We start from the raw sequence: 26,931 nt of genomic DNA on the forward strand, positions 1-26,931 counted from the left end.
TCTTAAAATTTAATTTTTATATTAACTTTGATCTTTATTTTTATAATTGTTATTTGCTTTTTTCCTTATTATTTTTCAATTAAATTTTTTTACCAATCAAATTTCATCCTCATTCTTTTTATTATTACTTATTTTATTTAAAATAATTTATGAAATAGTAATTATTGTTATTTTAATTTCTTTATCTTTTATTTTTTATTTTTTAGATTTGATCTCTATTATTTTGATTATTATTTATTTTATTTGAGATAATTTATGAAATTATATTTTTTTCAGTCTTATTCACATTTAACTTTTTAATTTGTAAGATTTATTTCTTATTATTTTAATAAACTTAAAAAAAATAAATTATTAATAAATTATTTTTCAGTTTATTTTCTATAACATATTCAAATATTAGAAAATTCTTTCCAATTTATTTTTTATTACATGATCAAATATTAAAAAATAATTTATTTTTTTAAAATTCACTTGTTTAAAATTTATTCTTTAAAAAAAAATTATGACTTCTAGCAAATAAACAAGAACTTAAATTAGTCTATCCTATGCGGATCTTGGCCTTACTCCAACCAAGATTGAATAATTTATGGTTATCATTGTTGCCAATCAGTTCCCTTCTTCACTTAATTATTTTGATTGCTGTATAACTTGATACGCCTTTGGCGCATCTTTCAGATTCGTAGGCAACATCACAGGCGAGAATTCTCCGATCATTTGTACATCCATTCACCTCAGATCCACCCATCTTGAAGTTAAGAGCACACCTGATAAATCGGTGTGTGTATATATATTCTAGTAAAATCTCATGCCTGCTTCACTGACCCCACACCATGAAGAAGGTTCACAGAGCTTGCAGCCCAGTTGAAGTTTTTAGTGGACAGACCACTCTGGATCTAAAGGTACAAAATGTGCTCCTTGACATTTCAAGACCCCTCCGTTGACTTTGAAATGGACAAGAACATGAATTTCGTTTGATTTTATATTAAAAAAAATAAATACTTTTTATTTTTAATTTATTTTAAATTCATATTTCATGATGATATTTTTAAATCATTTTAATGTATCAATATCAAAAATAATTTTTAAAAAATATTATTTTAATAAATTTTCAAACAAAAAATATTTTAGAAGACAATTATCATTATATTTCTAATTATCCTCAAAATTGTTATTAGTTGTTTATCAATATAATTTTAAAATTTTATTTTCACTTAGTTATTGTATAATTAAAATAAAATGATTTAAACTATTAGTAGATAAACATATTATAACAAAGGATTTCTTTTTTCAGTACATGACTTATTTTTCCAAAATACTTTTTAATTAGTAGCATGTAAAACACTTTTTATTAGAAGCCTATTTCTTGAATTAAAAGTAAATTCAATTAAAAATTATTCAATCTAAAATTAGTGGATTTCTTTTTTAAAAAAACAAAAAGTTATTTATTAGAAAAATTATTTTTTAAATAAAAATACTGTCATTATAAACCACAAGTTTCAATAAAAAATATATTGAAAATCACATCTTAATATTCTGTACGTAACTGAAGAAATAAAGAGTAATTAATCTGAGAAAACAATGCAAAATATTTATAATAAAAAAATATAAACTTTATTTTTACTGACTATTCATGGCCATAAATTCTTTAAAAAATTGTGTATTGGGTTTTTATATAATAATTAATGAAATGATTTCTAATATTACCAAAAAATGCTATAATCTTATTTAAAAAATATTATTTAATAGAATAATATTTTAAAAATATTTTTAATTAAGTTTAATTTTTTTATTTGAAAACACTTATAAAAAAAACCTTAATAACCTTATTCTCGACCTTAAATCATTATAAAATTAATAAAAAAATCAAAATTAAACTGAATTTTAAAAAATTACTAAGCCCCCTATACCTTTTATGATGAGATAAAAATTATATATAAAAAAAACCCCTCCATAACATGCCTCTTATCAAGTAAAATTCAATAACACTAAAATTAATTTCTTTTTTTTTTATAACCAACCCATCATTTTTTTTCTATAACTTTCTCTCTTCTCTTTCAAGAGTAAAAGATTTAAACCTGAAAAAAATAAAATAAAGTATAAAAATCAAGTATAAAATTCTAAAACTAAAGGGATAAGAATGACAAAATAGAGAAACTATGGACTAAAACTCACTTTTCACGAGAATTTGAAGAAAGCTCCTCTACTTATTTTGGTTTTTCTTTTTTTATTAAAAAAAAGTTCGATGATTTAAATAAAAAACTAGAAAAGGAACAATATTCCTTGAACAGTGTCATCTGCAATGAATTGTGTCTTCATTCATTCAGGGTAATTAATAATAAAATAACAGGAAAAAGTAAGAGAAAACTTGAACACAAGTATTAATCCTTCAAAACAATCTATAATCAAACCCAAGAATTTCCATTCATTGATTGATTTGAACTTTCAAACATTTGGTTAATTATTCATTTTTGAATTTTAAAAGTGTTTTAAAAAATTTATTTTTTTATTTCAAATTAATATATTTTTAGTATTTTAAAATTATTTTATTGTGCTATATTAAAAATAAATTTTAAAAAATAAAAATATTATTAATATATATTTTAATATAAAACATTATTATTTAAAAAGTAATTACAATCATATTTACAAATAAACTTTACTATATGAATAAGCCCCACCTCGTAATTTTTTATTTCACGAATAGTACTTTAATTACTTTTAATTATTTAGTTTTGCGGACAATGTGAACCGTTGATGAAATTGCCTCGTCCATGTTGAATACGCCATAATATTGATTAGATTCATGAGCCATTTTTCAATATAACGCAACGATATTGAGGTACGAAATTATTCAGCTAATCCAGTTAACTAAATTGATTTTTTGTTTTATATATTTTATTATTTTTCTTGTCTGCAATCGTATATAAAAATATCGAGAGATTGTTATAATGTTTCTTTTAAAATTACTATGGAATTTTGTTTAGAAAACAATGCTGATAATTTACAAAATATCATAGTATTAAATTAATTTTAATTTAATTTAATGAAAATTTAATGAAAATTTATTTTTTTAATTATATTATAAAATAAAAAATAATTTTTAAAAAACACAAAATTATAAAATCTAATTATCAATTATAATCTATAATCTAGAAAGCGAGTTTGAGTTTAACATATGAAAGTTATTAAATGTAATAATTGTTTTTGCAAAGCATTTGTTATTCATGAGCAAATTGATTAAGTTAATTTTTAAAATTATCTTGAATTAATATATATATATATATTATTTAAAAAAATTAATATTTTATTAATTTATATATTTTTAAATTTTTTTTATAAATAATAAGTTATACCTTTTATTTTTATAATTAATGAAATTGCCTCGTCCATGTTGAATACGCCATAATATTGATTAGATTCATGAGCCATTTTTCAATATAACGCAACGATATTGAGGTACGAAATTATTCAGCTAATCCAGTTAACTAAATTGATTTTTTGTTTTATATATTTTATTATTTTTCTTGTCTGCAATCGTATATAAAATATCGAGAGATTGTTATAATATTTCATTTTAAATTTTCTTTTAAAATTACTATGGAATTTTGTTTAGAAAACAATGCTGGTAATTTACAAAATATCATAGTATTGGATTTATCCTTAATTTAATGAAAGTTTATTTTTTTAATCATATTATGAAATAAAAAAATTTAAAAAATATAAAATTATAAAATTTAATTATTAATTTATAATCTAGAAAACGAGTTTAACAAGTTGATGAAAGTTATTAAATCTAATAATTATTTTTGCAAGCATCTATTATTCATGAGAAAATTGATTGAGTTAATTTTTAAAATTATTCTAAATTAATATATATATATATATTACTCAGAAAAAAATTAATATTTTATCAATTTATATATTTTTAAAGTTTTTTTATAAATAATAAATTATACCTTTTTATTTTTATAGTTATTTATTAAATATAAAATATCGAGAGATTGTTATAATGTTTCATTTTAAATTTTCTTTTAAAACTACTATGGAATTTTATTTAGAAAACAATGCTTGTAATTTACAAAATATCATAGTATTGGATTTATCCTTAATTTAATGAAAATTTATTTTTTTAATCATATTATAAAATAAAAAAATAATTTAAAAAAATATAAAGTTATAAAATTCAATTATCAATTGTAATTTATGATCTAGAAAACTAGTTTAACAAGTTAATGAAAATTATTAAATCTAATTGAGTTAATTTTTAAAATTATCCTGAATTTTTTTTTTATATATATATAGTACTAAGAAAAAAAATTAATATTTTATCAATTTATATATTTTTAAAGTTTTTTTTATAAATAATAAATTATACTTTTTTATTTTTATAGTTGTTTGTTAAATATAAAATTTATGCAAGTCACAAAACAAAAATTTAATACTCTAACCATAATAATTTTTTAAATAAAAATTTAGAATTTTTTTTACTAATAATTCATATAAATTATTTTCAAGACTAAATAATTAAACAACTTATAATTTATAATAACCATCTCATTAAAATATTATCCACCATGAACATGAGACCAATGGTGCCCTTTCCTGCTCCTCTGTCGGTCCTGGCCCTACCCCAACCAAAATTGAATGATATGCAATTATGCTTGTTGTTGCTAAGCAGTTACCTTCTCCAATTAATTATCGTGGAAATATGTATCGCGAACATCCTTTATATACTTTCGGCACACTTTTCAAATTCATCGGCAACATCACAGGCGAGAATTCTCCTCTCATTTGGAAATCAATCCATCCGCCAACCTTGAATATAAGAACAAACGTGATAAATCGGCCTATATTCTAGTAATCATAGCCTATAATCTCAGGGCTGGTTTCCTAATCCCCATATTACGAAGGTTCGTAGAGCGCACAGCCCAGTTGAAGTTCTTAGTGGATTGACCACCACGGATCTAGTGGTGCAGAATGCGCTCTTGGACATTTGAAGGCCCCCTAAGCTGACTGTGAAATGGACAACCATTGAACATATAGTACTTGTATATAGCAGCACCCGGAAATTGGTCAACTCAAGCAATGATCATAGCCATGAAACTATAATGCGTGCAGGTGCGGCTCTGTATAAAGAAACGGTATATTCTGAGGATAAACTTCTCCACCCAAAGCCCCTCTCAAGTTCCTTCAAAGATATGAAGAAATCCGATCCTCCCTGAAATAGATTTGAACCCTAGTCAAGCACTTCAATGTCACCTCATGCTGATCACTTTTGCAGTGCATAATTTGGTAAATCAAATCTCAAGACCCACCATGAGCGTTTCAGATTCCATAACAGAGCATGGGCTTGCTGTGGTCAGTCCTTTGAGCAGGCGAGGTGTTAAGACGAAGACCCTAAACGTGTCCCGCTAAGAATATTCTACTCTGAGAAAATGGCCCTAAAGAAACTCCACTAGTGATTAAATCTGGTTCATCAATTGTGGGAACCATATAGGATGAAAAAACAAAAATCTTGCTTGCAATTGATATCCGGCTTTTACTATCTATTTACAGGTAAAAGTAGCCAAAAGCTGCTGCTGCTACTACCTCTCGCCGCGCGCATGGCATTCATTCAATTGTCTCTGTCCCATCCCTTTCTGGGTCGTTTGTGTTGCAAGAAAGAGGAGAATCTAGATACCCTTTAGTTGAGTAAAAAAAATACATATTCTCCCTTCTCCCCCTTCAAATCCATGTTAGTGGTTCGTGAAGAATTTAATTTACAAGCTGGAAAATCATGTGGTGCTGGCTAGATTGTTCAATAAGTAGGAACTTTTGACTCTTCCCTATGCGAAGATTTTAAGATAGGCAGGATCGATTTTATCGAAAGATGAATACACACTGCACGCTATTCTTCCTTTTATTCTCATGACATGACTCTTTTTTTTTAATGGTATATGCATCTTAACTAATTATATATATCAGTTTAAATAATAATTAAAATTATTAAAATATTTTTTAACACCACTTAAAAAATACAATGTAAATTTAAATTGTAAAATTATAAATATTTTTTTCAAATTTATACTAAGCAATTCTATAAATAAAAATGTGGTGTATTTGTTCTTGCATAATAAAATACTATCATAAAAAATCCAAAAACAAATATGAAAAGTAATTGATAAGACTTTCCTTCCAAGAAACAAACATATCCTCATAAATATGATTTCTTATTAAATAAGACTTTCCTTTCAAGAAACAAACATATCCTCGTAAATATGTTTTCTTATTGATTAATACTAGTTTCAATACTTTCTCTAAATATATGATTATTTGTAGTGATTTATCTTATCTGATTTTTTTTATTTGAATGAATAATACATCATTTTTAAATGTTGTTATAGTTTTTTTAGATATTATTATATTTTTATAAATTTTAAATATTATTTGTCACACGCTATACACCATGAATCTCTGCAAGTGGATAATTGTAGACTTTGTATGAACTAAAATAAATAAATTAAACAATTCAAAGTAAATTTTTTTTTCTTGAAATATGGTTTCTTATTAGATCATATTATAGGTAAGTTATTAGATTTTTTATAAAAATATCATAATATTATAAACTTATTTTAAAGATTATTGTACTTGAGTATAAATTCATAATGAATCAAACTTAGAATATGATGTGCAACTTTTTCCTATAAAAATATCTATATAAAATAAGAATTTTTAAAGTTCTATTTCATAATAGATATTTTTTTATTCGTTAGGAAGAGTTTTTAAAAAATATGTTTCCTTTAACATTGCACTATTAAATAAAAATAATAATAATTTTAAATACAAGCATTTGGAAGGCTTATTTATTAGTTAGTAAACACAAGGATATATAACGAGAAAGATAAGAATCGAAAATGTGAAACTACTATGAAATTATAAAATCAATACTAAAATCATAATTTTATCTGATTTTAAATGATTTCAATCTATTTTTATTTTTTTTATTTTTATATAATTTTACACGCTAAATATACGATAACTCCAAAAAATCATGAAATCTCGATTTTAACCACCGCAGTTGCTAGCTACGCATCCACAGCCACGTTTCACTCAGGAAATAATTTATAAAGCAACAACTTGAGTCTCCTTGAATGGATTAATTCTGGCCGACATTATAACACGTGTTGTCTGCTGGACATTATATATTATGCCAATCGCCAATCCTTGTTATGCAGACATGCTTTTCTGAACTAATTTCATAGGAGCACTTAACTCGCAAAGCCACCCTGTTTCCTTGCTTTACGCTATTGAACAAATAAAATGCGAAGAATCTCTCTTCCTTATCCTTCAATATATATATATATATATTGGATCTTAAGTAGTTATTATCCATATTCAAATTATAATGTATTCTTATGAAAAAATTGTTTTTCCTTTATCTTTAATTGAATTCAAACTTTAAATAATAACACGGATAAATAGCTTACTTTCTAGTCAAATTAGGTATTTATTGAAAAATATATTAAAATATTATATTTTAATTTTTTTAATATCAGCATCTTAATATAATTTAAAATAAAAACATATTTGTTTTAAAAAATAATTTTCAGTCCCAATAACTGAAGTCAGTTGATTTTAAAATAATCAAGGTTATTTTTTAAAAAAAGAAATTACTTTCTTTTTCTTCCTTTGTAAATTAAAGTTATTATATATATATATTAGAAAGCTATCCGCTACAAAAGTAAAGAGCACAAGAATACTAAAGCATTTGTAGAAGGAGAAGAATTAAATTGAAACCCCTGGAATAAATATGGGACAAAGTTGAAAGAGAAATAAAAATAGTAAAAGGGTAAAGAATTGCAAGACTAGAATCTATCACCAGAATCAATCGGACTATTGGACGGTCATGTTTAACGCCCCTTTAGTTCAGGATGCGACACTGGACCGGAAGATATTCCATTCAGGCCATGGCCTTCTGTTCGTAGCTTGAATGGAATCGTTCATAAAATTGCTTGATTTATAAAGTTAAATCCGCGGAGCTGGTTAATTTTGTAGTATATAACTTAACTAATTAAATTTTAAATTTATTTTAAAAAATTATTAATTTAAATTTTATAAATTTTAAAATAATTAAAAATTTATATAGTTATTAATTTTAGAATTAACTGAAATATATACAAGTTGACACGAATTCTCATATTAATAAAAAAACTTAATATTATTTTTATATTAGTATATCTAAAAAATGTAATTTAAAATTTAAAAAATAAAAAATAACTATTTTTTTTTAATACAAAACCAAAACGGGATGTAATAAAGTGTATGTCCCTAGTTCTTAAATATCAGAAGCTCCATTCAGTCCAAGAGGATAAGATATAGATATACTGTACCAAGATTTTTTTATTTTATTTTGTATAATAATTAAAAAAATCCAAACCAGTATCCAAAAGTTGTGAAATGTGGCGACGCGATGCGCCTGCGGAGACCAAAACCTTCCTCTCCCCACTTGGGTAGGCAGCTAGAAGTTAAAATCAAAGCCTATATTCCTACTTCTACCTGCGTCTCCAAATCTGTGAGTAACCAATTCAATGGAGATATGATCAGACCAATTTTATCTTGGTTTTTAGAGTATAGCTTGTGTGATCTAGTCGGTAAGCGATAAGGATCCCTTTTGTACTCTCTTTTTTGTAACTATTTCTTATTTATTTTCTAAAAAATACTTATTTTTTTTCACCAAAGCTACGAAAAGAAAGAACCTAATTTAATATGATACATATAGAAATATGTAGTTAATTAAAAAATAAAAACAATAAAATTAAATATTTAATAACCTTGGTGAAATGGTAATGTTAGTTTATAATAATAATAATAAATTGATAATGATTATTATTTTATTAGTAAATAATGATATTATAACTAACATGATAAAATGATGACATGAAAGATTTTAATTATTATAATGACTATAATAATAATGATATTAAATGGAGGTTGTGATCATGATCTTGATTATGATAGTGGAGGTGATATACTTTGTATGGTGGTGATGCGATGTCATGGTGATGAAAATGTTGATAACATAAAATCCTATATTTTGAAAATCAAAGATAGAAAAAAAGAACTAGTTTTTATTGTTTTAAAAAATTGTTATAGTTTTAAACTTTTTTTTATAAAAATAGAAATGACATGGTTTTACCAAATATGTTTTCCATTTTTTTTTTATAAAGAAAACAAAAACCGAAACTAATACTAAATTAAATTGTTAATTTCATAACATTAAACGAGTTTTCATCAGTGATGTATTTTTTTATTATTAATCCTAAGATTAATTTTTAATGTGTAATTGATGGGGTGAGTCTCTAGGAAGCAAAAGAATGACAATAATAAAATTTTAATTTATAATTATTTTCATCATTAAAACTTTGATTTCTCATTGAAAAATCTCTCAAATAAAAAACTTAACAGGTTAAACAAGTCTCCATAAATGTTTTTATAATAGTTTTAATATTTTCCCTTTATTACCCGTTATGATTTAAAATTTTATGTTGTGCATTATAACAGAATTTAAAAGTTTTGAATATATATATATATATATATATATATATATATATTATAAATTCCTTGATAAAACACTATGCACTCACTTTTTATAATGTCCTTTTTCATCCTAATAATTTTTTTTTAAATTTTATCTTTATAGAATTAAATTATAAACCAATTTAAGTTAATTGGTTAGAAACAAGGAAATCGATGGTTTTTTCTGAATCCTGAACAAAATGTTCATTATGGATATTATTCTTTTCACATTATAAATAATTGGTCTCTCCAATTTTTATAATTTTTAAAAAAATTAATTTTAGTTCAAAATTTTTATTTTTATTATTTTTAATTCTTTGTTTTGAGAGAAGAGAGAGAAACTTAAAAATCAATTTTAGTTCAAAATTTTTATTTTTTTATTTTTAATTCTCTAGTTTGAAAAAGGAAAAAAAAATTATTGAATTTCAATGATAGAGAAAAAAAAATTATTTTTCACACTAATTCTGACTATTAAAATGATTAATCTTAGTGTTAATAGATTTTAATTGGTGAAGAAAGTTTTATTTAGATTTTTTTATCTTAAAATTGTCTAAAAAACCATTTTTAAACTCAAAATAATTTTTAATTTTAAATTGATTTTACGGTTTTTCAAAGCCATTTATGTACTTGTAAAGGTGTCCATGATACTTATTTTAAGTAAAAAATGGGTTGATAATTAGATTTTTAAGCAAACAATACCTAGAGTTCAATTTTCTAGCAACTTCGGGTTGCCGAAAACCAAGTCAGCAGACGATACTTCATCCTCCTTACTGCTGGCAAAAATAAAGTGGTCATGCCTCTTTCACAGGCCAAGCTTGCAGGTTAAGTTTTTTTTATAGGCCCACCCTGGGTAGGCCCACACATCTAATTATTTTTATTTTTAAATATATTTTTAACATTTTAAAATTAAAAAAATAATAAATCTTTTTATCATTTGTTTATTTTTTAAAGGTTTTTTTATTTGACTTGAAAGTCTTTTTTTTTTATTATTCTTTTAAAAAATATGGTTGTTTTCTATTTAAGTCCCTCACGAACCTTATTTATTCTTTTAAATTATTGTTTGATATGAAAAAATTTAATGTTACTGTTGTTATATAATTAAGAATATGCATGATCGGATTTACAGTTTTAACAGATTAATAATGATTAATTAAAATTTTTTTAAATTAATTTTTTTATTTTTATTTTCATTCAATTTTTTTTAACATTTATTATAAAATAAATGTATTAAAAATTTTGCATATTCATTTTTTTCTAAGAAGCGCATTTAAGTAAATTCACTAAATTATATAGCAAACAGACATAAAAAATAATTTTGGATATCTCATAAAAAGAGGGGGATTCTATAGTTTATATATAGAAAATAATAATTGCGATACCATAATTCCAAGTGTCATGTAGGGCCCAGAGTGATGATGCGCTGTCATTTCACCCTCCTAGATATTCTCCTACTCGCGCAGTAAAAACACTGCTCTATTTTCCCACTCCCCACGTCTCATTCCATTCCCCATTTTCCCACAAGTAGACGTGGGCATTTATGATTACCCCTCCCCCTATATAAAAAAAAAAAAATATTGTTTCGTGGGGTTGTTGTTAAAAAATAAAATAAATAAAAAATTTCAATAATAAAAAATAAAAAAAATAATTTTTAATATCATCGTATCAAATCAATCTAAAAATATGTTAAAAAATAATTTAATTTTTTTTTTAATTTTTAAAAAATTGAATCTCAATACCAACAGTAACAGACGTGCTAATTAGGATTAAACCAAGATGAAATGACAAATCCCCCAGCAAAGAGATATCACTAGTTACTAAAATACCCCTGTCCATCCAGCAAATACCAACAACTGCTCAATAACTCATTGCTCTTGGCACATGCCCCTCGTTCGCTCTCTCTCTAGCTATAAATTACATGCCATGCTAATGGAGCTCTTCAACACATTTGGTATTAGTCTTTTGGCTTTGGCAAAAGATGGGTGTCAACTCTAACAGAGTAGAAGATTTCTCTAGCCAGGAAACCACGCTCAGAATCACCACCGAGTCAATAGTGCCAGGCATGGAAATACACAATGTTTGCTTGCCACCCAAAAAGACCACACTCCAAAAACTCAAGCAAAGGCTTGGAGAGATCTTTTTCCCTGATGATCCTCTCTACAGATTCAAGAACCAAACATGGTGCAAGAAACTGCTTCTGGGTCTTCAATTTTTGTTCCCCATATTTCAATGGGGATCCGAATATAGTTTAAGACTCTTGAGGTCTGATATCATCTCTGGTCTAACCATTGCTAGCCTTGCAATCCCACAGGTTAGCACAACCATACACTGCACATGCATCGCAATATTCACCATCTTTGTGCAAGCACATACTTGCATGGTCTCCTTTCCTAAGAAATAAAAATAAAAAGTTGTTCATGATCATGATTAGTTTTTGTTCCCAAAGAAAAATGAACTGTGTAATATACATATATGGAAATACATACACATGCATATATGTGTATGTATGGACATGTATCTATGCTTGTGTTGGGTTGATAGTGCCTGTCGTTGTCTGATTTTTTAGCCTTAATGGACAAAGCACTCTGAGTTGGGGCTTACCGCATATATTCCATTCCCTTTTGGATCATTAGAGGGGTCATTTCTTTTCTCAAACAATTAATAGGAAAGTGGCATTGTAAAATGGGTTTATCAATTATTTACTTTTTTAATCGAAAAGAATTTGTTCTTATTCATAGAGTCAAGGCTTGTTTTGTCCTACTTAGAACATGATTTTCTGTTTCAACGTTTCATGCAAATGATATTCAATAATATTTTAGCGCTGATTTTATACCGTAATGTTTCAGCATTTCTTGTAACCTGACAATGTAACTTTTCTACTGCAGGGAATCAGCTATGCAAAACTTGCAAATTTGCCACCCATAGTGGGTCTATGTTAGTATCAACACCATGAGATTTCTGTATTCAGATTGGAATTCATTTATGAACACATACAAGAGTGATTTAACCTTTTTCCATGGTGAAATTTAATTAATAATGATATTTTGGTTTGGTGCAGATTCAAGCTTTGTGCCCCCTTTGATATACTCTATCCTTGGGAGTTCTAGACACCTTGGTGTTGGTCCAGTCTCTATAGCATCATTAGTCATGGGATCCATGCTAAGTGAAACAGTTTCTCCTCATGATGAGCCAATTCTTTATCTGAAATTGGCTTTCACGGCAACCTTCTTCGCTGGTTTATTTCAGGCTTCTCTAGGATTTCTAAGGTATAGATAAATTTGTTGACTTCGAAATGGGAAGTTCCCTTGATTGTGAAATTGATAGCAATGGTTCTGTTTGTGATCTTCTGACAACGGCACAAGTCAATTTTAGTCTCTTCATGCTGACCACAAACTTTCAAGAAACAAAATTCAATAATTCTAGGAAAAAAAAAAGTTGCTTTCAATGGGAAAAATATCTACTTTGAACACCAAGTCACTGCTTTTACAAAATTGGAGGTAAATTGTCCTTATAGTTTAGATAGTAGAAAATATTTTTCTTTCCCTCTTCTTGAATATTAACTGTTTTGCTTTGATGGTTACAGGTTAGGCTTTGTTATTGACTTTCTCTCAAAGGCAACTCTTGTAGGATTTATGGCTGGTGCAGCTGTGATAGTATCACTGCAACAGTTAAAGGGATTGCTTGGAATTGTTCACTTCACTACCAAGATGCAATTTATTCCTGTAATTTCCTCTGTTTTCAACCACAGAGATGAGGTAAATGGTTCTACCAAGTGCCATGAACCTTTTTGTTTTGATACATGAAAAATAATGAAATTGTAAGCAGAATCTTCAGTGATCTACTAACTTTCATCCAAATTTTTTTCTGAAAAGGAAAAAAAATGGTTATGCAGAATCTCGGTCAAATTGTTATAAATGAACAACATCTAGATAGACAAACTTTTAATAATTGAACAGTCAAAGTATTGATTGGGAGATGCCAGATCTTCTTCTTTTTTTCCAAAATATTTTTGTTTATTTTGTGAGTCCAAACTTTTTTATTTAAAAGGATTTTTTTCATTCATATTAAATGAGCATCATTCTACTTGTCACACACTATAAAAGTATTCATCAGTCCAAGGATTTCATAAGGTGACATAGTTGCAATCGATGTGCAGTGGTCCTGGCAAACTATTGTTGTGGGCGTCAGCTTCCTAGTGTTTCTATTGACATCAAGGCATATTGTACGTATTGCTATTTTGCCTATGAAGGTAGTTCACTGATTTCTTACACTGATGTATAGTTCTTAAAAGTTAGATATTCAATGGATTGACACAGAGCATGAAGAGACCGAAGCTATTTTGGGTGTCAGCAGCAGCACCATTAACGTCAGTGATTCTCTCAACAATTTTGGTGCTCTGCTTCAAATTGAAGACTCACAAAATCTCAGTTGTAAGAATTGACATGTTAAGCCTGCTACTTTCAATGTAAAACACAAACAGTCAGTCCTATATAAGGCCTTCAAGGTAGCTTCTCTTAATTTTTTTTTCCTCTACAGATTGGCTACTTGCCAAAGGGTTTGAATCCGCCTTCAGCTAACATGCTGTCTTTTAGTGGCCCTGATCTGGCACTTGCTATCAAAACCGGCATTGTAACTGGAATTCTATCTCTCACTGTAAGTTAGTTAAAACTATGGGGTTCTTGCCATGTTTAAAGATAACATTTTTTTTTTCTGGGAAGGAAACATAAAAAAGAAAAGAAACTTAACAGTAACATTTCCCTGCCTACCATTTGTGACCATTGCAATAGCATACTTCTGAAAATTCATGGTAATGATTTCGACTGCTAAATATTGTACTCTCCTTTTATTGTTTTGTTTTCCAGGAAGGAATAGCTGTGGGAAGGACATTTGCAGCTTTGAAAAATTATCAGGTGGATGGTAACAAAGAAATGATGGCTATTGGTCTCATGAACATGGCCGGCTCTTGTTCTTCATGTTATGTAACCACAGGTGATGATCGTCATATAGTTTATCTTTTCCTGGGGGCACCGTGATAGTGAAATTTTTGAACTAGTATTTTCTGTAACTTCGGCAGGATCATTTTCTCGATCCGCAGTAAACTACAATGCTGGAGCACAGACAGCAGTTTCAAACATCATAATGGCTACAGCTGTGCTAGTGACCCTGTTGTTTCTCATGCCACTGTTTTATTACACTCCCAATGTTATCTTGGGAGCTATCATCATAACAGCTGTGATTGGTCTAATAGATTACCAGGCTGCGTATCGCCTGTGGAAAGTAGACAAACTTGACTTCTTGGCTTGTATGTGCTCCTTCTTTGGCGTTCTCTTCATTTCAGTGCCTTCGGGTCTTGGAATAGCAGTAAGCTACCAACTTTCTTGCGATCTCTTCCTCACAGTTATTTTGTTTGGCTTGTGGTATATATGTCAATAAAATACTAAAAGAAAGGCATTTAGTAATGATTAAACTCTGGCCATAGACATGGCAACAGAAGGAACAAGCTTTCAAGAAAACTTAGATATGTCTAGTTTCTTTCCAAATTCATCTTAATCATAACCAAATCCACTAAATTTCAATACATACTGTTCTTACAGGTTCCTTTTCCTATCTTTGAGTTTTAATGAATGTTTATATTCGTTTCAATTTCTGACTCCTTTGCTGGAATTCAGGTTGGAGTTTCAGTCTTCAAGATTCTCCTGCATGTCACCCGGCCAAACACCTTAATTATGGGGAACATAAGAGGAACAAATGTATATCAATGCCTCGGCAGATACAAGGAAACTTCAAGGGTTCCTTCATTTCTCATACTTGCTATTGAGTCACCCATCTACTTTGCAAATTCCACTTACCTCCAAGAAAGGTTGGTCCATTCACCCACTTTTATATTTTACACGTCCCTGTAATATTTTACAAGTTCCTGAAATCCCAAGTGCTCTTTGGTACTAGAGATCAATAGTATTGTTGAGTTAGGCTTCTCTGATCGAAGAGTTTCCTGTTGCAGGATATTAAGGTGGATTCGTGAGGAAGAAGATTGGATAAAAGCAAATAATGAGGGCACATTAAAATGCGTGATCTTGGACATGACCGGTATTTTACCCTCTCATCTCAAGACTCTTTGTTCATTCCCTTGAATCAAACTTTGTTTTGGAACGCTATTAGTATGAAATTGGTGAGGTCATTCATGTCCCTGAGAATAGTTTTGACGTTCAATACAGTTTAACTTGCGGGAAAGGCTGAAGCCACAATAAGATCATTAGAAATGTAGATGCGGCAGGCTCAAGCACAAGATATATAGTTGTAACACCCCTAAATGCCATCACTTACATATCTTTTCATTCTTTTTTCAGCGGTGACGGCCATAGACACAAGCGGCATTGACTTGGTATGTGAACTCAGGAAGATGCTGGAGAAAAGATCCTTTCAGGTAAGATTGTCTCTAAATCACTTTCATATCACTGTAACGTGATTAAACCTTTCAGTTTGTAACGTGATTAAACTTTTTCTCATGTAGCTTGTGTTGGCAAATCCCGTCGGAAGCGTGATGGAAAAGTTACATCAGTCTAAAGCACTTGACTCATTTGGATTGAATGGTATATACCTTACAGTTGGAGAAGCCGTGGCTGATATTTCAGTGTTGTGGAAATCTCAGCCGTGATTTTCTAGAGGACAACAATGAGACAAGGGAAAGAAATGCAGATATGACTAACATTCAGGCTTCTATATTCAAGGAAAAGCCCTACCAAGGAAGGGACTTCTCCTCTGTTTCCTCTTTCCTCTTCCCTTCTCCCTTTTGAAGGGAGTGTATGGCCATGAAAATTTTGCTTCATTTCAATCAAAATAGACGTGACCGTTAGAAAGAGAAGTTGTTTTTCATTAAAATTTGAATAAATTTCTTCTCTGTTTCCCTTTCCCCTTTCCCTTTTGAAGGGAGTGTATGGCCATTAAAATTTTGCTTCATTTTAATTAAAATAAATGTGACCGTTTGGAATTGAAGTTGAAGAATATTTTTTTTAATCTTTTTGAACCATTTTAAAATTAAAAATAATTTTTTAAAATAAATTATTTCAATACAGTTTGAAAAAGTAATTTTTTCTCCACACTCAAAGCACCTGCAATTAGTTTGGTGTATCTTTGTCTGCATCAAACAAAACTGTCAGCAATCAGTGATATCAATATCTCTCGCCATCAGTCGAAATTAGTGTCTCACTGTAACAAGAGTGAAGAAAGCTTATCATAAATCCTTCAAGAAAAGCAAAATTGAAGAGTCGGCCTGTGCTTGTGCTGAAATGTTGAATTTCAGTTCAATGAAAGAACTAACTAAAGTGATAATAATACCACAGGAGATGCCCAGGACATGGACCAAAATAATACGCTTGCAGCCAATTCAAGGCAAAGACTGCACTCTTCCTTCTTTGTCCCATGGCCTGTCTTATCTTTCATGATCCACCATAAAGTAGCAGGCAGAAGCTACCCCATTTCTTGATCCCAACTCTCTCTGCCTGTCATAGCACCTGTAGAATCTTGAACAGTGAGTTCAATGCATTTGTAGAATCTTAAATTCAAAGATTTTATGCAGTGATAAAAACAAATTAAGATCATGGGCTAATCAGGCTCACACTGCTAAAAACAAATTAAGATGTGTAGATTTTATCCAGAGAGGACGCTGGCTTCAGATCTGGAATCACTTGGACTACTCTCACCTACCATGTTGATTAAGATGCTTTCACATGATGCTAGAATGGCATTTTATCATTCAACTTAACAGCTAGTAGTTATCTTAGCTTAAAAGGAATTGCATCCAGCCACCGTCCACTGAAAGGAACAATCAAACAGACAAACAAGCAAACGCAGCATGCAGTTTTTACTTGATATGAATAATATATGTTTGGTAACAACTACTATAAGAAAAATATTGAAGTTTTTTAGTCCTTTTGTTATTTTTTTTTAAATTCACTTTTCAATCTAAAATTTATTTTTTTATTTTAATTTTTTTAGTTATTATTTTTTTGGATTTTTTGTATAATTAAGATTTTTTTTCAGTTTCATCATTTAATTAGTTAAAAATTAGATTTTCTAGTTTTTTTTTTTTTTTTTTTTTTTTTTTAGGGTTTTTTGTTTGTTTCGAAAAAGGGGGAAAAAAAAGGGTGGCATTTTTCTCCACACTCAAAGCACCTGCAATTAGTTTGGTGTATCTTTGTCTGCATCAAACAAAACTGTCAGCAATCAGTGATATCAATATCTCTCGCCATCAGTCGAAATTAGTGTCTCACTGTAACAAGAGTGAAGAAAGCTTATCATAAATCCTTCAAGAAAAGCAAAATTGAAGAGTCGGCCTGTGCTTGTGCTGAAATGTTGAATTTCAGTTCAATGAAAGAACTAACTAAAGTGATAATAATACCACAGGAGATGCCCAGGACATGGACCAAAATAATACGCTTGCAGCCAATTCAAGGCAAAGACTGCACTCTTCCTTCTTTGTCCCATGGCCTGTCTTATCTTTCATGATCCACCATAAAGTAGCAGGCAGAAGCTACCCCATTTCTTGATCCCAACTCTCTCTGCCTGTCATAGCACCTGTAGAATCTTGAACAGTGAGTTCAATGCATTTGTAGAATCTTAAATTCAAAGATTTTATGCAGTGATAAAAACAAATTAAGATCATGGGCTAATCAGGCTCACACTGCTAAAAACAAATTAAGATGTGTAGATTTTATCCAGAGAGGACGCTGGCTTCAGATCTGGAATCACTTGGACTACTCTCACCTACCATGTTGATTAAGATGCTTTCACATGATGCTAGAATGGCATTTTATCATTCAACTTAACAGCTAGTAGTTATCTTAGCTTAAAAGGAATTGCATCCAGCCACCGTCCACTGAAAGGAACAATCAAACAGACAAACAAGCAAACGAAGCATGCAGTTTTTACTTGATATGAATAATATATGTTTGGTAACAACTACTATAAGAAAAATATTGAAGTTTTTTAGTCCTTTTGTTATTTTTTTTTAAATTCACTTTTCAATCTAAAATTTATTTTTTTATTTTAATTTTTTTAGTTATTATTTTTTTGGATTTTTTGTATAATTAAGATTTTTTTTCAGTTTCATCATTTAATTAGTTAAAAATTAAATTTTCTAGTTTTTTTTTTTTTTATATAGAGTGTTTTCAGTCAAGTAACCCATGTCACGTGTTTAAAAAGTCAATGTGAATTGATATTTTTTTAATTTTTTTTAGCTTTTATCATTCAATATTGTTTTTTAATAAAAAAAAATAAACTTTGTGAATTTTTTTTATCGGGATATCCTAAACTCGTGATTAAAATAAAAACCCTTATTTAACCCAATCAGATTCGGTCAGTGATATTTTGTCTTCTTATTTTAGAATGTGTTGGCGTCAACTAAACATCATTGTGTATATATGGATTTCTGCTTTACAAAAATTATACCTATAAAAAAATTCTTAACCTCATCTCACCATACCTTAATCCCAAATACACCCTTCATAGTATCATAGTGATTGTTATTTCATGGAGAATGATCATATGAATGAACTTGCTTGGTATCCTTTACTTAAAGCTCAAGAGATAATAGTACACAAGGGTGGTGTTGGAAATCAACCAAAGAAAGGAGGTCTTCACCTTTCAGTCCTTTCCTTCCATGATTTCCAAGCTGGGGCAATTGGAAAAAAAAGAGAAACCATCTTGAGTTCTAATTGCAATTTTAAACTTCTGAGATAACAAAGTCGACAAGATATTTACTGTCCAAGTGTGAAATAGAAAACTTCAAATATCACATCTGGTTTTTCTAATTTGAAGAAGTTTCTTTTTGGCAGATAAGAACGCTTGAAAATGGATATAAAAAAGAGCAGAGTAAATTATATTCACAGATGCTAGGGCTTAATTGAAGGGAAAAAAACAAGGAACTACTTTAGATATAGATAGCAACTTTTCCACCAAGCAATGCTAAAAAACAACTGTGTATCAGCGAAAGCCTAATCAATTTACCTTTCAACTTACTTGTTTCTTAACGTGTACTCATATCAGTCAGTCGGAGGTCAGTATCAACAAGAAGTATTCTGGAAATTACCTTTCTGCTGTAATGTTAATTGCTCCCACAGGAATCGATAATGTATTGCAACTCAAGAACAAAAGAGAGCTAGATTTCGTTGGTGCTCTAAGAATTAATCCACTTCGCTAAATGCTATTTTGCACACAAACTCCTGACTAGCGTAAAGCATCAAAGGCTTCGTAAAGCACATCCACAGAGAGAGAGAGCTGTGCTTTTAGCTAAACAAAACACATTTTAGCAGTGGGCAGAACCAAGAGAATTTGAATGTTGCACTGAGGGATAAAATGAAATCATCATGTGCTTCAAGATTGTACCTCTTTCTGCTATGTTAAATCAATCTGCTCTTAATGGGTTTCAAGCTTGCTCGCTTAACAAAATCATTATCAGTGTTGAGAAAAAGTTTGCATTTCCCAATGAACCTAAAGTAAGGGAAACAGTGCATGCCATGACAGCAACAGCAAGTGTGCAGATACGGACAGGAAATGAAACAACGAATTAGAAGGTCAGCCATGCAACCTAGGAAACCAAGGCTGATGTTGCCAGATGGTCATCTAGGAATCAAAGTCAGCAAGTCCAGCTCAAGCATTTTGCATTGTGTAGCCAAAAACAAACCTTTTTTGTAAATAGCTTACTTGAAACGAGGATCTGTCGCATAGAATCAGGAACCTAAGTATGGTTGATGAACAATGACCATGTGATCATAGAAAAGAATTGGAGGGAAAAACTGTAGTAAGGATAAGAATTGGTAAATCAAATCTCAAGACCCACCATGAGCGTTTCAGATTCCATAACAGAGCATGGGCTTGCTGTGGTCAGTCCTTTGAGCAGGCGAGGTGTTAAGACGAAGACCCTAAACGTGTCCCGCTAAGAATATTCTACTCTGAGAAAATGGCCCTAAAGAAACTCCACTAGTGATTAAATCTGGTTCATCAATTGTGGGAACCATATAGGATGAAAAAACAAAAATCTTGCTTGCAATTGATATCCGGCTTTTACTATCTATTTACAGGTAAAAGTAGCCAAAAGCTGCTGCTGCTACTACCTCTCGCCGCGCGCATGGCATTCATTCAATTGTCTCTGTCCCATCCCTTTCTGGGTCGTTTGTGTTGCAAGAAAGAGGAGAATCTAGATACCCTTTAGTTGAGTAAAAAAAATACATATTCTCCCTTCTCCCCCTTCAAATCCATGTTAGTGGTTCGTGAAGAATTTAATTTACAAGCTGGAAAATCATGTGGTGCTGGCTAGATTGTTCAATAAGTAGGAACTTTTGACTCTTCCCTATGCGAAGATTTTAAGATAGGCAGGATCGATTTTATCGAAAGATGAATACACACTGCACGCTATTCTTCCTTTTATTCTCATGACATGACTCTTTTTTTTTAATGGTATATGCATCTTAACTAATTATATATATCAGTTTAAATAATAATTAAAATTATTAAAATATTTTTTAACACCACTTAAAAAATACAATGTAAATTTAAATTGTAAAATTATAAATATTTTTTTCAAATTTATACTAAGCAATTCTATAAATAAAAATGTGGTGTATTTGTTCTTGCATAATAAAATACTATCATAAAAAATCCAAAAACAAATATGAAAAGTAATTGATAAGACTTTCCTTTCAAGAAACAAACATGCTTTTTTATTGGTTAATACTAGTTTCAATATTTCCTCTAAATATATGATTATTTGTAGTGATTTATCTTATTTGATTTTTTTTATTTGGATGAATAATATATCATTTTTAAATGTTGTTATAGTTTTTTTAGATATTATTATATTTTTATAAATTTTAAATATTATTTATTATACGCTATACACCATGAATCTCTGTAAGTGGACAATTATAAACTTTGTATGAACTAAAATAAATAAATCAAACAATTCAAAGTAAATTTTTTTTTGTTATTGAAATATGGTTTCTTATTAGATCATATTATAGATAAGTTATTAAATTTTTATAGAAATATCATAATATTATAAACTTATTTTAAAGATTATTGTACTTGAGTATAAATTCATAATGAATCAAACTTAGAATATGATGTGCAACTTTTTCCTATAAAAATATCTATATAAAATAAGAATTTTCAAAGTTCTATTCTATAATAGATATTTTTTTATTTATTATGAAGAGTTGAAAAAAATATGTATAAAATACCATCATGAAAAATCCAAGAAAAAAAATGTGAAAAGTAATTGATAAGACTTTCCTTTCAAGAAACAAACATATCCTCGTAAATATGTTTTCTTATTGATTAATACTAGTTTCAATACTTTCTCTAAATATATGATTATTTGTAGTGATTTATCTTATCTGATTTTTTTTATTTGAATGAATAATACATCATTTTTAAATGTTGTTATAGTTTTTTTAGATATTATTATATTTTTATAAATTTTAAATATTATTTGTCACACGCTATACACCATGAATCTCTGCAAGTGGATAATTATAGACTTTGTATGAACTAAAATAAATAAATCAAACAATTTAAAATAAATTTTTTTTTCTTGAAATATGGTTTCTTATTAGATCATATTGTAGGTAAGTTATTAGATTTTTTATAAAAATATCATAATATTATAAACTTATTTTAAATATTACTGTATTTAAGTATAAATACATAATGAATCAAACTTAGAATATAATAGGCAACTTTTTTCTATAAAAATATCTATATAAAATAAGAATTTTTAAAGTTCTATTTCATAATAGATATTTTTTTATTCGTTAGGAAGAGTTTTTAAAAAATATGTTTCCTTTAACATTGCACTATTAAATAAAAATAATAATAATTTTAAATACAAGCATTTGGAAGGCTTATTTATTAGTTAGTAAACACAAGGATATATAACGCGAAAGATAAGAATCGAAATGTGAAACTACTATGAAATTATAAAATCAATACTAAAATCATAATTTTATCTGATTTTAAATGATTTCAATCTATTTTTATTTTTTTTATTTTTATATAATTTTACACGCTAAATATACGATAACTCCAAAAAATCATGAAATCTCGATTTTAACCACCGCAGTTGCTAGCTACGCATCCACAGCCACGTTTCACTCAGGAAATAATTTATAAAGCAACAACTTGAGTCTCCTTGAATGGATTAATTCTGGCCGACATTATAACACGTGTTGTCTGCTGGACATTATATATTATGCCAATCGCCAATCCTTGTTATGCAGACATGCTTTTCTGAACTAATTTCATAGGAGCACTTAACTCGCAAAGCCACCCTGTTTCCTTGCTTTACGCTATTGAACAAATAAAATGCGAAGAATCTCTCTTCCTTATCCTTCAATATATATATATATATATTGGATCTTAAGTAGTTATTATCCATATTCAAATTATAATGTATTCTTATGAAAAAATTGTTTTTCCTTTATCTTTAATTGAATTCAAACTTTAAATAATAACACGGATAAATAGCTTACTTGCTAGTCAAATTAGGTATTTATTGAAAAATATATTAAAATATTATATTTTAATTTTTTTAATATCAGTATCTTAATATAATTTAAAATAAAAACATATTTGTTTTAAAAAATAATTTTCAGTCCCAATAACTGAAGTCAGTTGATTTTAAAATAATCAAGGTTATTTTTTAAAAAAAGAAATTACTTTCTTTTTCTTCCTTTGTAAATTAAAGTTATTATATATATATATTAGAAAGCTATCCGCTACAAAAGTAAAGAGCACAAGAATACTAAAGCATTTGTAGAAGGAGAAGAATTAAATTGAAACCCCTGGAATAAATATGGGACAAAGTTGAAAGAGAAATAAAAATAGTAAAAGGGTAAAGAATTGCAAGACTAGAATCTATCACCAGAATCAATCGGACTATTGGACGGTCATGTTTAACGCCCCTTTAGTTCAGGATGCGACACTGGACCGGAAGATATTCCATTCAGGCCATGGCCTTCTGTTCGTAGCTTGAATGGAATCGTTCATAAAATTGCTTGATTTATAAAGTTAAATCCGCGGAGCTGGTTAATTTTGTAGTATATAACTTAACTAATTAAATTTTAAATTTATTTTAAAAATTTATTAATTTAGATTTTGTAAATTTTTAAATAATTAAAGATTTATATAACTATTAATTTCAGGACTTATAAGATTAATATTCATATTAATAAAAAAACTTAACATTATAATTTAGATGTACCTAAGCTAATTAATGTTTTTTAATTTAAAAAAAATATTTTTATATTAACATATCTAAAAAATATAATTTGAAATTAAAAAAATAAAAAATAATTATTAAAAAAAAAAACAAAACCAAAACGGGATGTAATAAATTGTATGTCCCTAGTTATTAAATATCAGAAGCTCCATTCAGTCCAAGAGGATAAGATATAGATATACTGTACCAAGATTTTTTTATTTTATTTTGTATAATAATTAAAAAAATCCAAACCAGTATCCAAAAGTTGTGAAATGTGGCGACGCGATGCGCCTGCGGAGACCAAAACCTTCCTCTCCCCACTTGGGTAGGCAGCTAGAAGTTAAAATCAAAGCCTATATTCCTACTTCTACCTGCGTCTCCAAATCTGTGAGTAACCAATTCAATGGAGATATGATCAGACCAATTTTATCTTGGTTTTTAGAGTATAGCTTGTGTGATCTAGTCGGTAAGCGATAAGGATCCCTTTTGTACTCTCTTTTTTGTAACTATTTCTTATTTATTTTCTATAATTTTCTAAAAAATAGTTATTTTTGTTTCACCAAAGCTACAAAAAGAAAGAACTATTATATAGACCTAATTTAATATGATACATGTAGAAATATATAGTTAATTAAAAAATAAAAAGCGATAAAATTAAATATTTAACAACCTTGGTGAAATGGTATTGTTAGTTTATAATTATAATAATAAATTGATAATGATTATTATTTTATTAGTAAATAATGATATTATAATTAACATCATTTTATGATGACATGAAAGATTTTAATTATTATAATGACTCTAATAATAATGATATTAAATGGAGGTTGTGATAATAATCTTTTTTTTTTTTATTTACGTGGGGTGTCCGGGCCAGCTTGCGTGTACCACGACTAATCCCCACGGCCCACTGAATACCTTGCAAACCCAGTAGACATGTAAGGCACCGCAGAGGTGACATGCATGCACGTCAGTGCTTGAACTCAGGTGCAATGGAAGGAGACAAGCCCCTTTCACTACTAATTCAAGTTGTGATAATAATCTTGATTATGATAGTGGAGGTGATATACTTTGTACGGTGGTGATGTGATAGCATGGTGAGGAAAATGTTGATAACATAAAATCCTCTATTTTGAAAATCAAAGATAGAAAAAAAAACTAGTTTTTATTGTTTTAAAAAATTGTTATAGTTTTTAAATTTTTTTATAAGAATATAAATGAAATAGTTTTTTACTAAATATGTTTTCCAGTTTTTTTATAAGAAAAACAAAAACCGAAACTAATACTACACTAAATTGTTAATTTCACAACATTAAACAATTTTTCATTAGTAATTTATTATATGTATCTTGTGATATATTTTTTTATTATCAATCCTAAGATTAATTTTTGATGTGTAATTGATGGGGTGAGTCTCTAGGAAGCAAAAGAATGACAATAATAAAATTTTAATTTATAATTATTTTCATCATTAAAACTTTGATTCCTCATTAAAAAATCTCTCAACTAAAAAACTTAATAGGTTAAACAAGTCTTCGTGAATGTTTTTATAATAATTCTAATATTCTCCCTTTATTACCCGGTATGATTTAAAATTCTATGTTGTGCATCATAACAGAATGTGAAAGTTTTGAATATATATATATATGTATTGCAAAGCAAATTACATTATAAATTCCCTGACAAAACACTATGCACTCACTTTTTATGATGTCTTTTTTTCATCCCTGACAAAACACTATGCACTCACTCTTTTTTTTTTTTAATTTTAATTTTACCTTTATAGGATTAAATTACAGGACAATTTAAGTTAATTTGTTAGAAATAAGGATCGATGGTTTTTCTGAATTTTGAACAAAATGTTCACTGTGGACCTTATTCTTTTCACATTATAAATATTAGGTTCCTCTGATTTTTATAATTTAAAAAAAATTAATTTTAGTTCAAAATTTTTATTTATTTTTTATTTATAATTTCTAGTTTGGAAGAGAGGAAAGAGAAAATTATTGAATTTTAGTGATAAAAAGAGAAAATTGATATTAACACTAATTTTGACTATTATAATGATTTATTTTAGTATTAATAAATTCTAATTTGCGAGGAAAGTTTTATTTAGATTTTTATTATTTTAAAATTGTTTAAAAAACTATTTTTAAACTCAAGATAATTTTTAATTTTAAGTTGATTTTACGGTTTTTCAAAGCTATTTATGTATTTATAAAGATGTGCATGATGTTTTCCACTTATTTTAAGTAAAAAATAGGTTGATAATTGGATTTTTAAGCAAACAATACCTAGAGTTCAATTTTCTAGCAACTTCGGGTTGCCGAAAACCAAGTTAGTAGACAGCTGGCAAAAATAAAGTGGTCATGCCTCTTTCACAGGCCAAGCTTGCAGGTTAAGGTTTTTTTATAGGCCCACCCTGGGTAGGCCCACACATCTAATTATTTTTATTTTTAAATATATTTTTAATACTTTAAAATTAAAAAAATAATAAATTGTTTTATCATTTGTTTATTTTTTAAAGTTTTTTTATTTATCTTGATTTTTTTTCATTCTTTTCGTTTTTTATTTAAGTCCCACTCGCAATCCTTATTTATTCTTTTAAATTATTGTTTGATATAAAAAAATTAATTAAAAAGACGTGTGATTTAAATTATAATTTTGATAGATTAATATTGGTTAATTAAATTATTTTTAAATTAAATTTTTTTATTTTTATTTCCATTCCATTTTTTTTAGCATTTATTATAAAATAAATGTATTAAAAAAGTTTACATATTCATTTTTTTCCAAGAAGCGCATTTAAGTAAATTCACTAAATTATATAGCAAACAATTATGACATAAAAAATAATTTTGGATATCTCTTAAAAGAGGGGGATTCTATAGTTTATATATAAAAAATAATAATTGCGATACCATAATTCCAAGTGTCATGTAGGGCCCAGAGTGATGATGCGCTGTCATTTCACCCTCCTAGATATTCTCCTACTCGCGCAGTAAAAACACTGCTCTATTTTCCCACTCCCCACGTCTCATTCCATCCCCCATTTTCCCACAAGTAGACGTGGGCATTTATGATTACCCCTCCCCCCATTTAAAAAAAAAAGAAGAGAA

The 26,931-nt window shown here is 28.2% G+C and overlaps 1 protein-coding gene across 1 annotated transcript; it reads left to right on the forward strand.

The window, feature by feature from the left end:
- The first annotated feature begins 11,442 nt into the window (after positions 1 to 11,442).
- LOC105108274 (probable sulfate transporter 3.4) lies at positions 11,443 to 16,462 on the forward strand. The gene is made up of 13 exons (XM_011002525.1): positions 11,443 to 11,863; positions 12,438 to 12,486; positions 12,611 to 12,818; positions 13,136 to 13,307; positions 13,709 to 13,774; positions 13,869 to 13,982; positions 14,089 to 14,205; positions 14,415 to 14,541; positions 14,627 to 14,913; positions 15,222 to 15,412; positions 15,554 to 15,639; positions 15,900 to 15,976; positions 16,064 to 16,462. Exons 1-13 carry the CDS (start codon positions 11,531 to 11,533, stop codon positions 16,205 to 16,207), a joined length of 1,971 nt encoding a protein of 656 aa, XP_011000827.1. The 5' UTR covers positions 11,443 to 11,530; the 3' UTR covers positions 16,208 to 16,462.
- Positions 16,463 to 26,931: the final 10,469 nt, after the last annotated feature.

Source organism: Populus euphratica, unplaced genomic scaffold (assembly GCF_000495115.2).
Source record: "Populus euphratica unplaced genomic scaffold, PopEup_1.0 scaffold241.1, whole genome shotgun sequence".
Lineage (NCBI taxonomy): Eukaryota > Viridiplantae > Streptophyta > Magnoliopsida > Malpighiales > Salicaceae > Populus > Populus euphratica.

What these genes read in the sequence shown, in the direction of transcription:
- LOC105108274 (XM_011002525.1), top strand. Translation starts at nt 11,531, where the DNA reads ATGGGTGTCAACTCTAACAGAGTAGAAGATTTCTCTAGCCAGGAAACC. An exon ending in CTTCGGGTCTTGGAATAGCA is followed by an intron (nt 14,914 to 15,221) that starts GTAAGCTACCAA and finishes GCTGGAATTCAG; the next exon opens with GTTGGAGTTTCAGTCTTCAA. An exon ending in TCCACTTACCTCCAAGAAAG is followed by an intron (nt 15,413 to 15,553) that starts GTTGGTCCATTC and finishes TTCCTGTTGCAG; the next exon opens with GATATTAAGGTGGATTCGTG.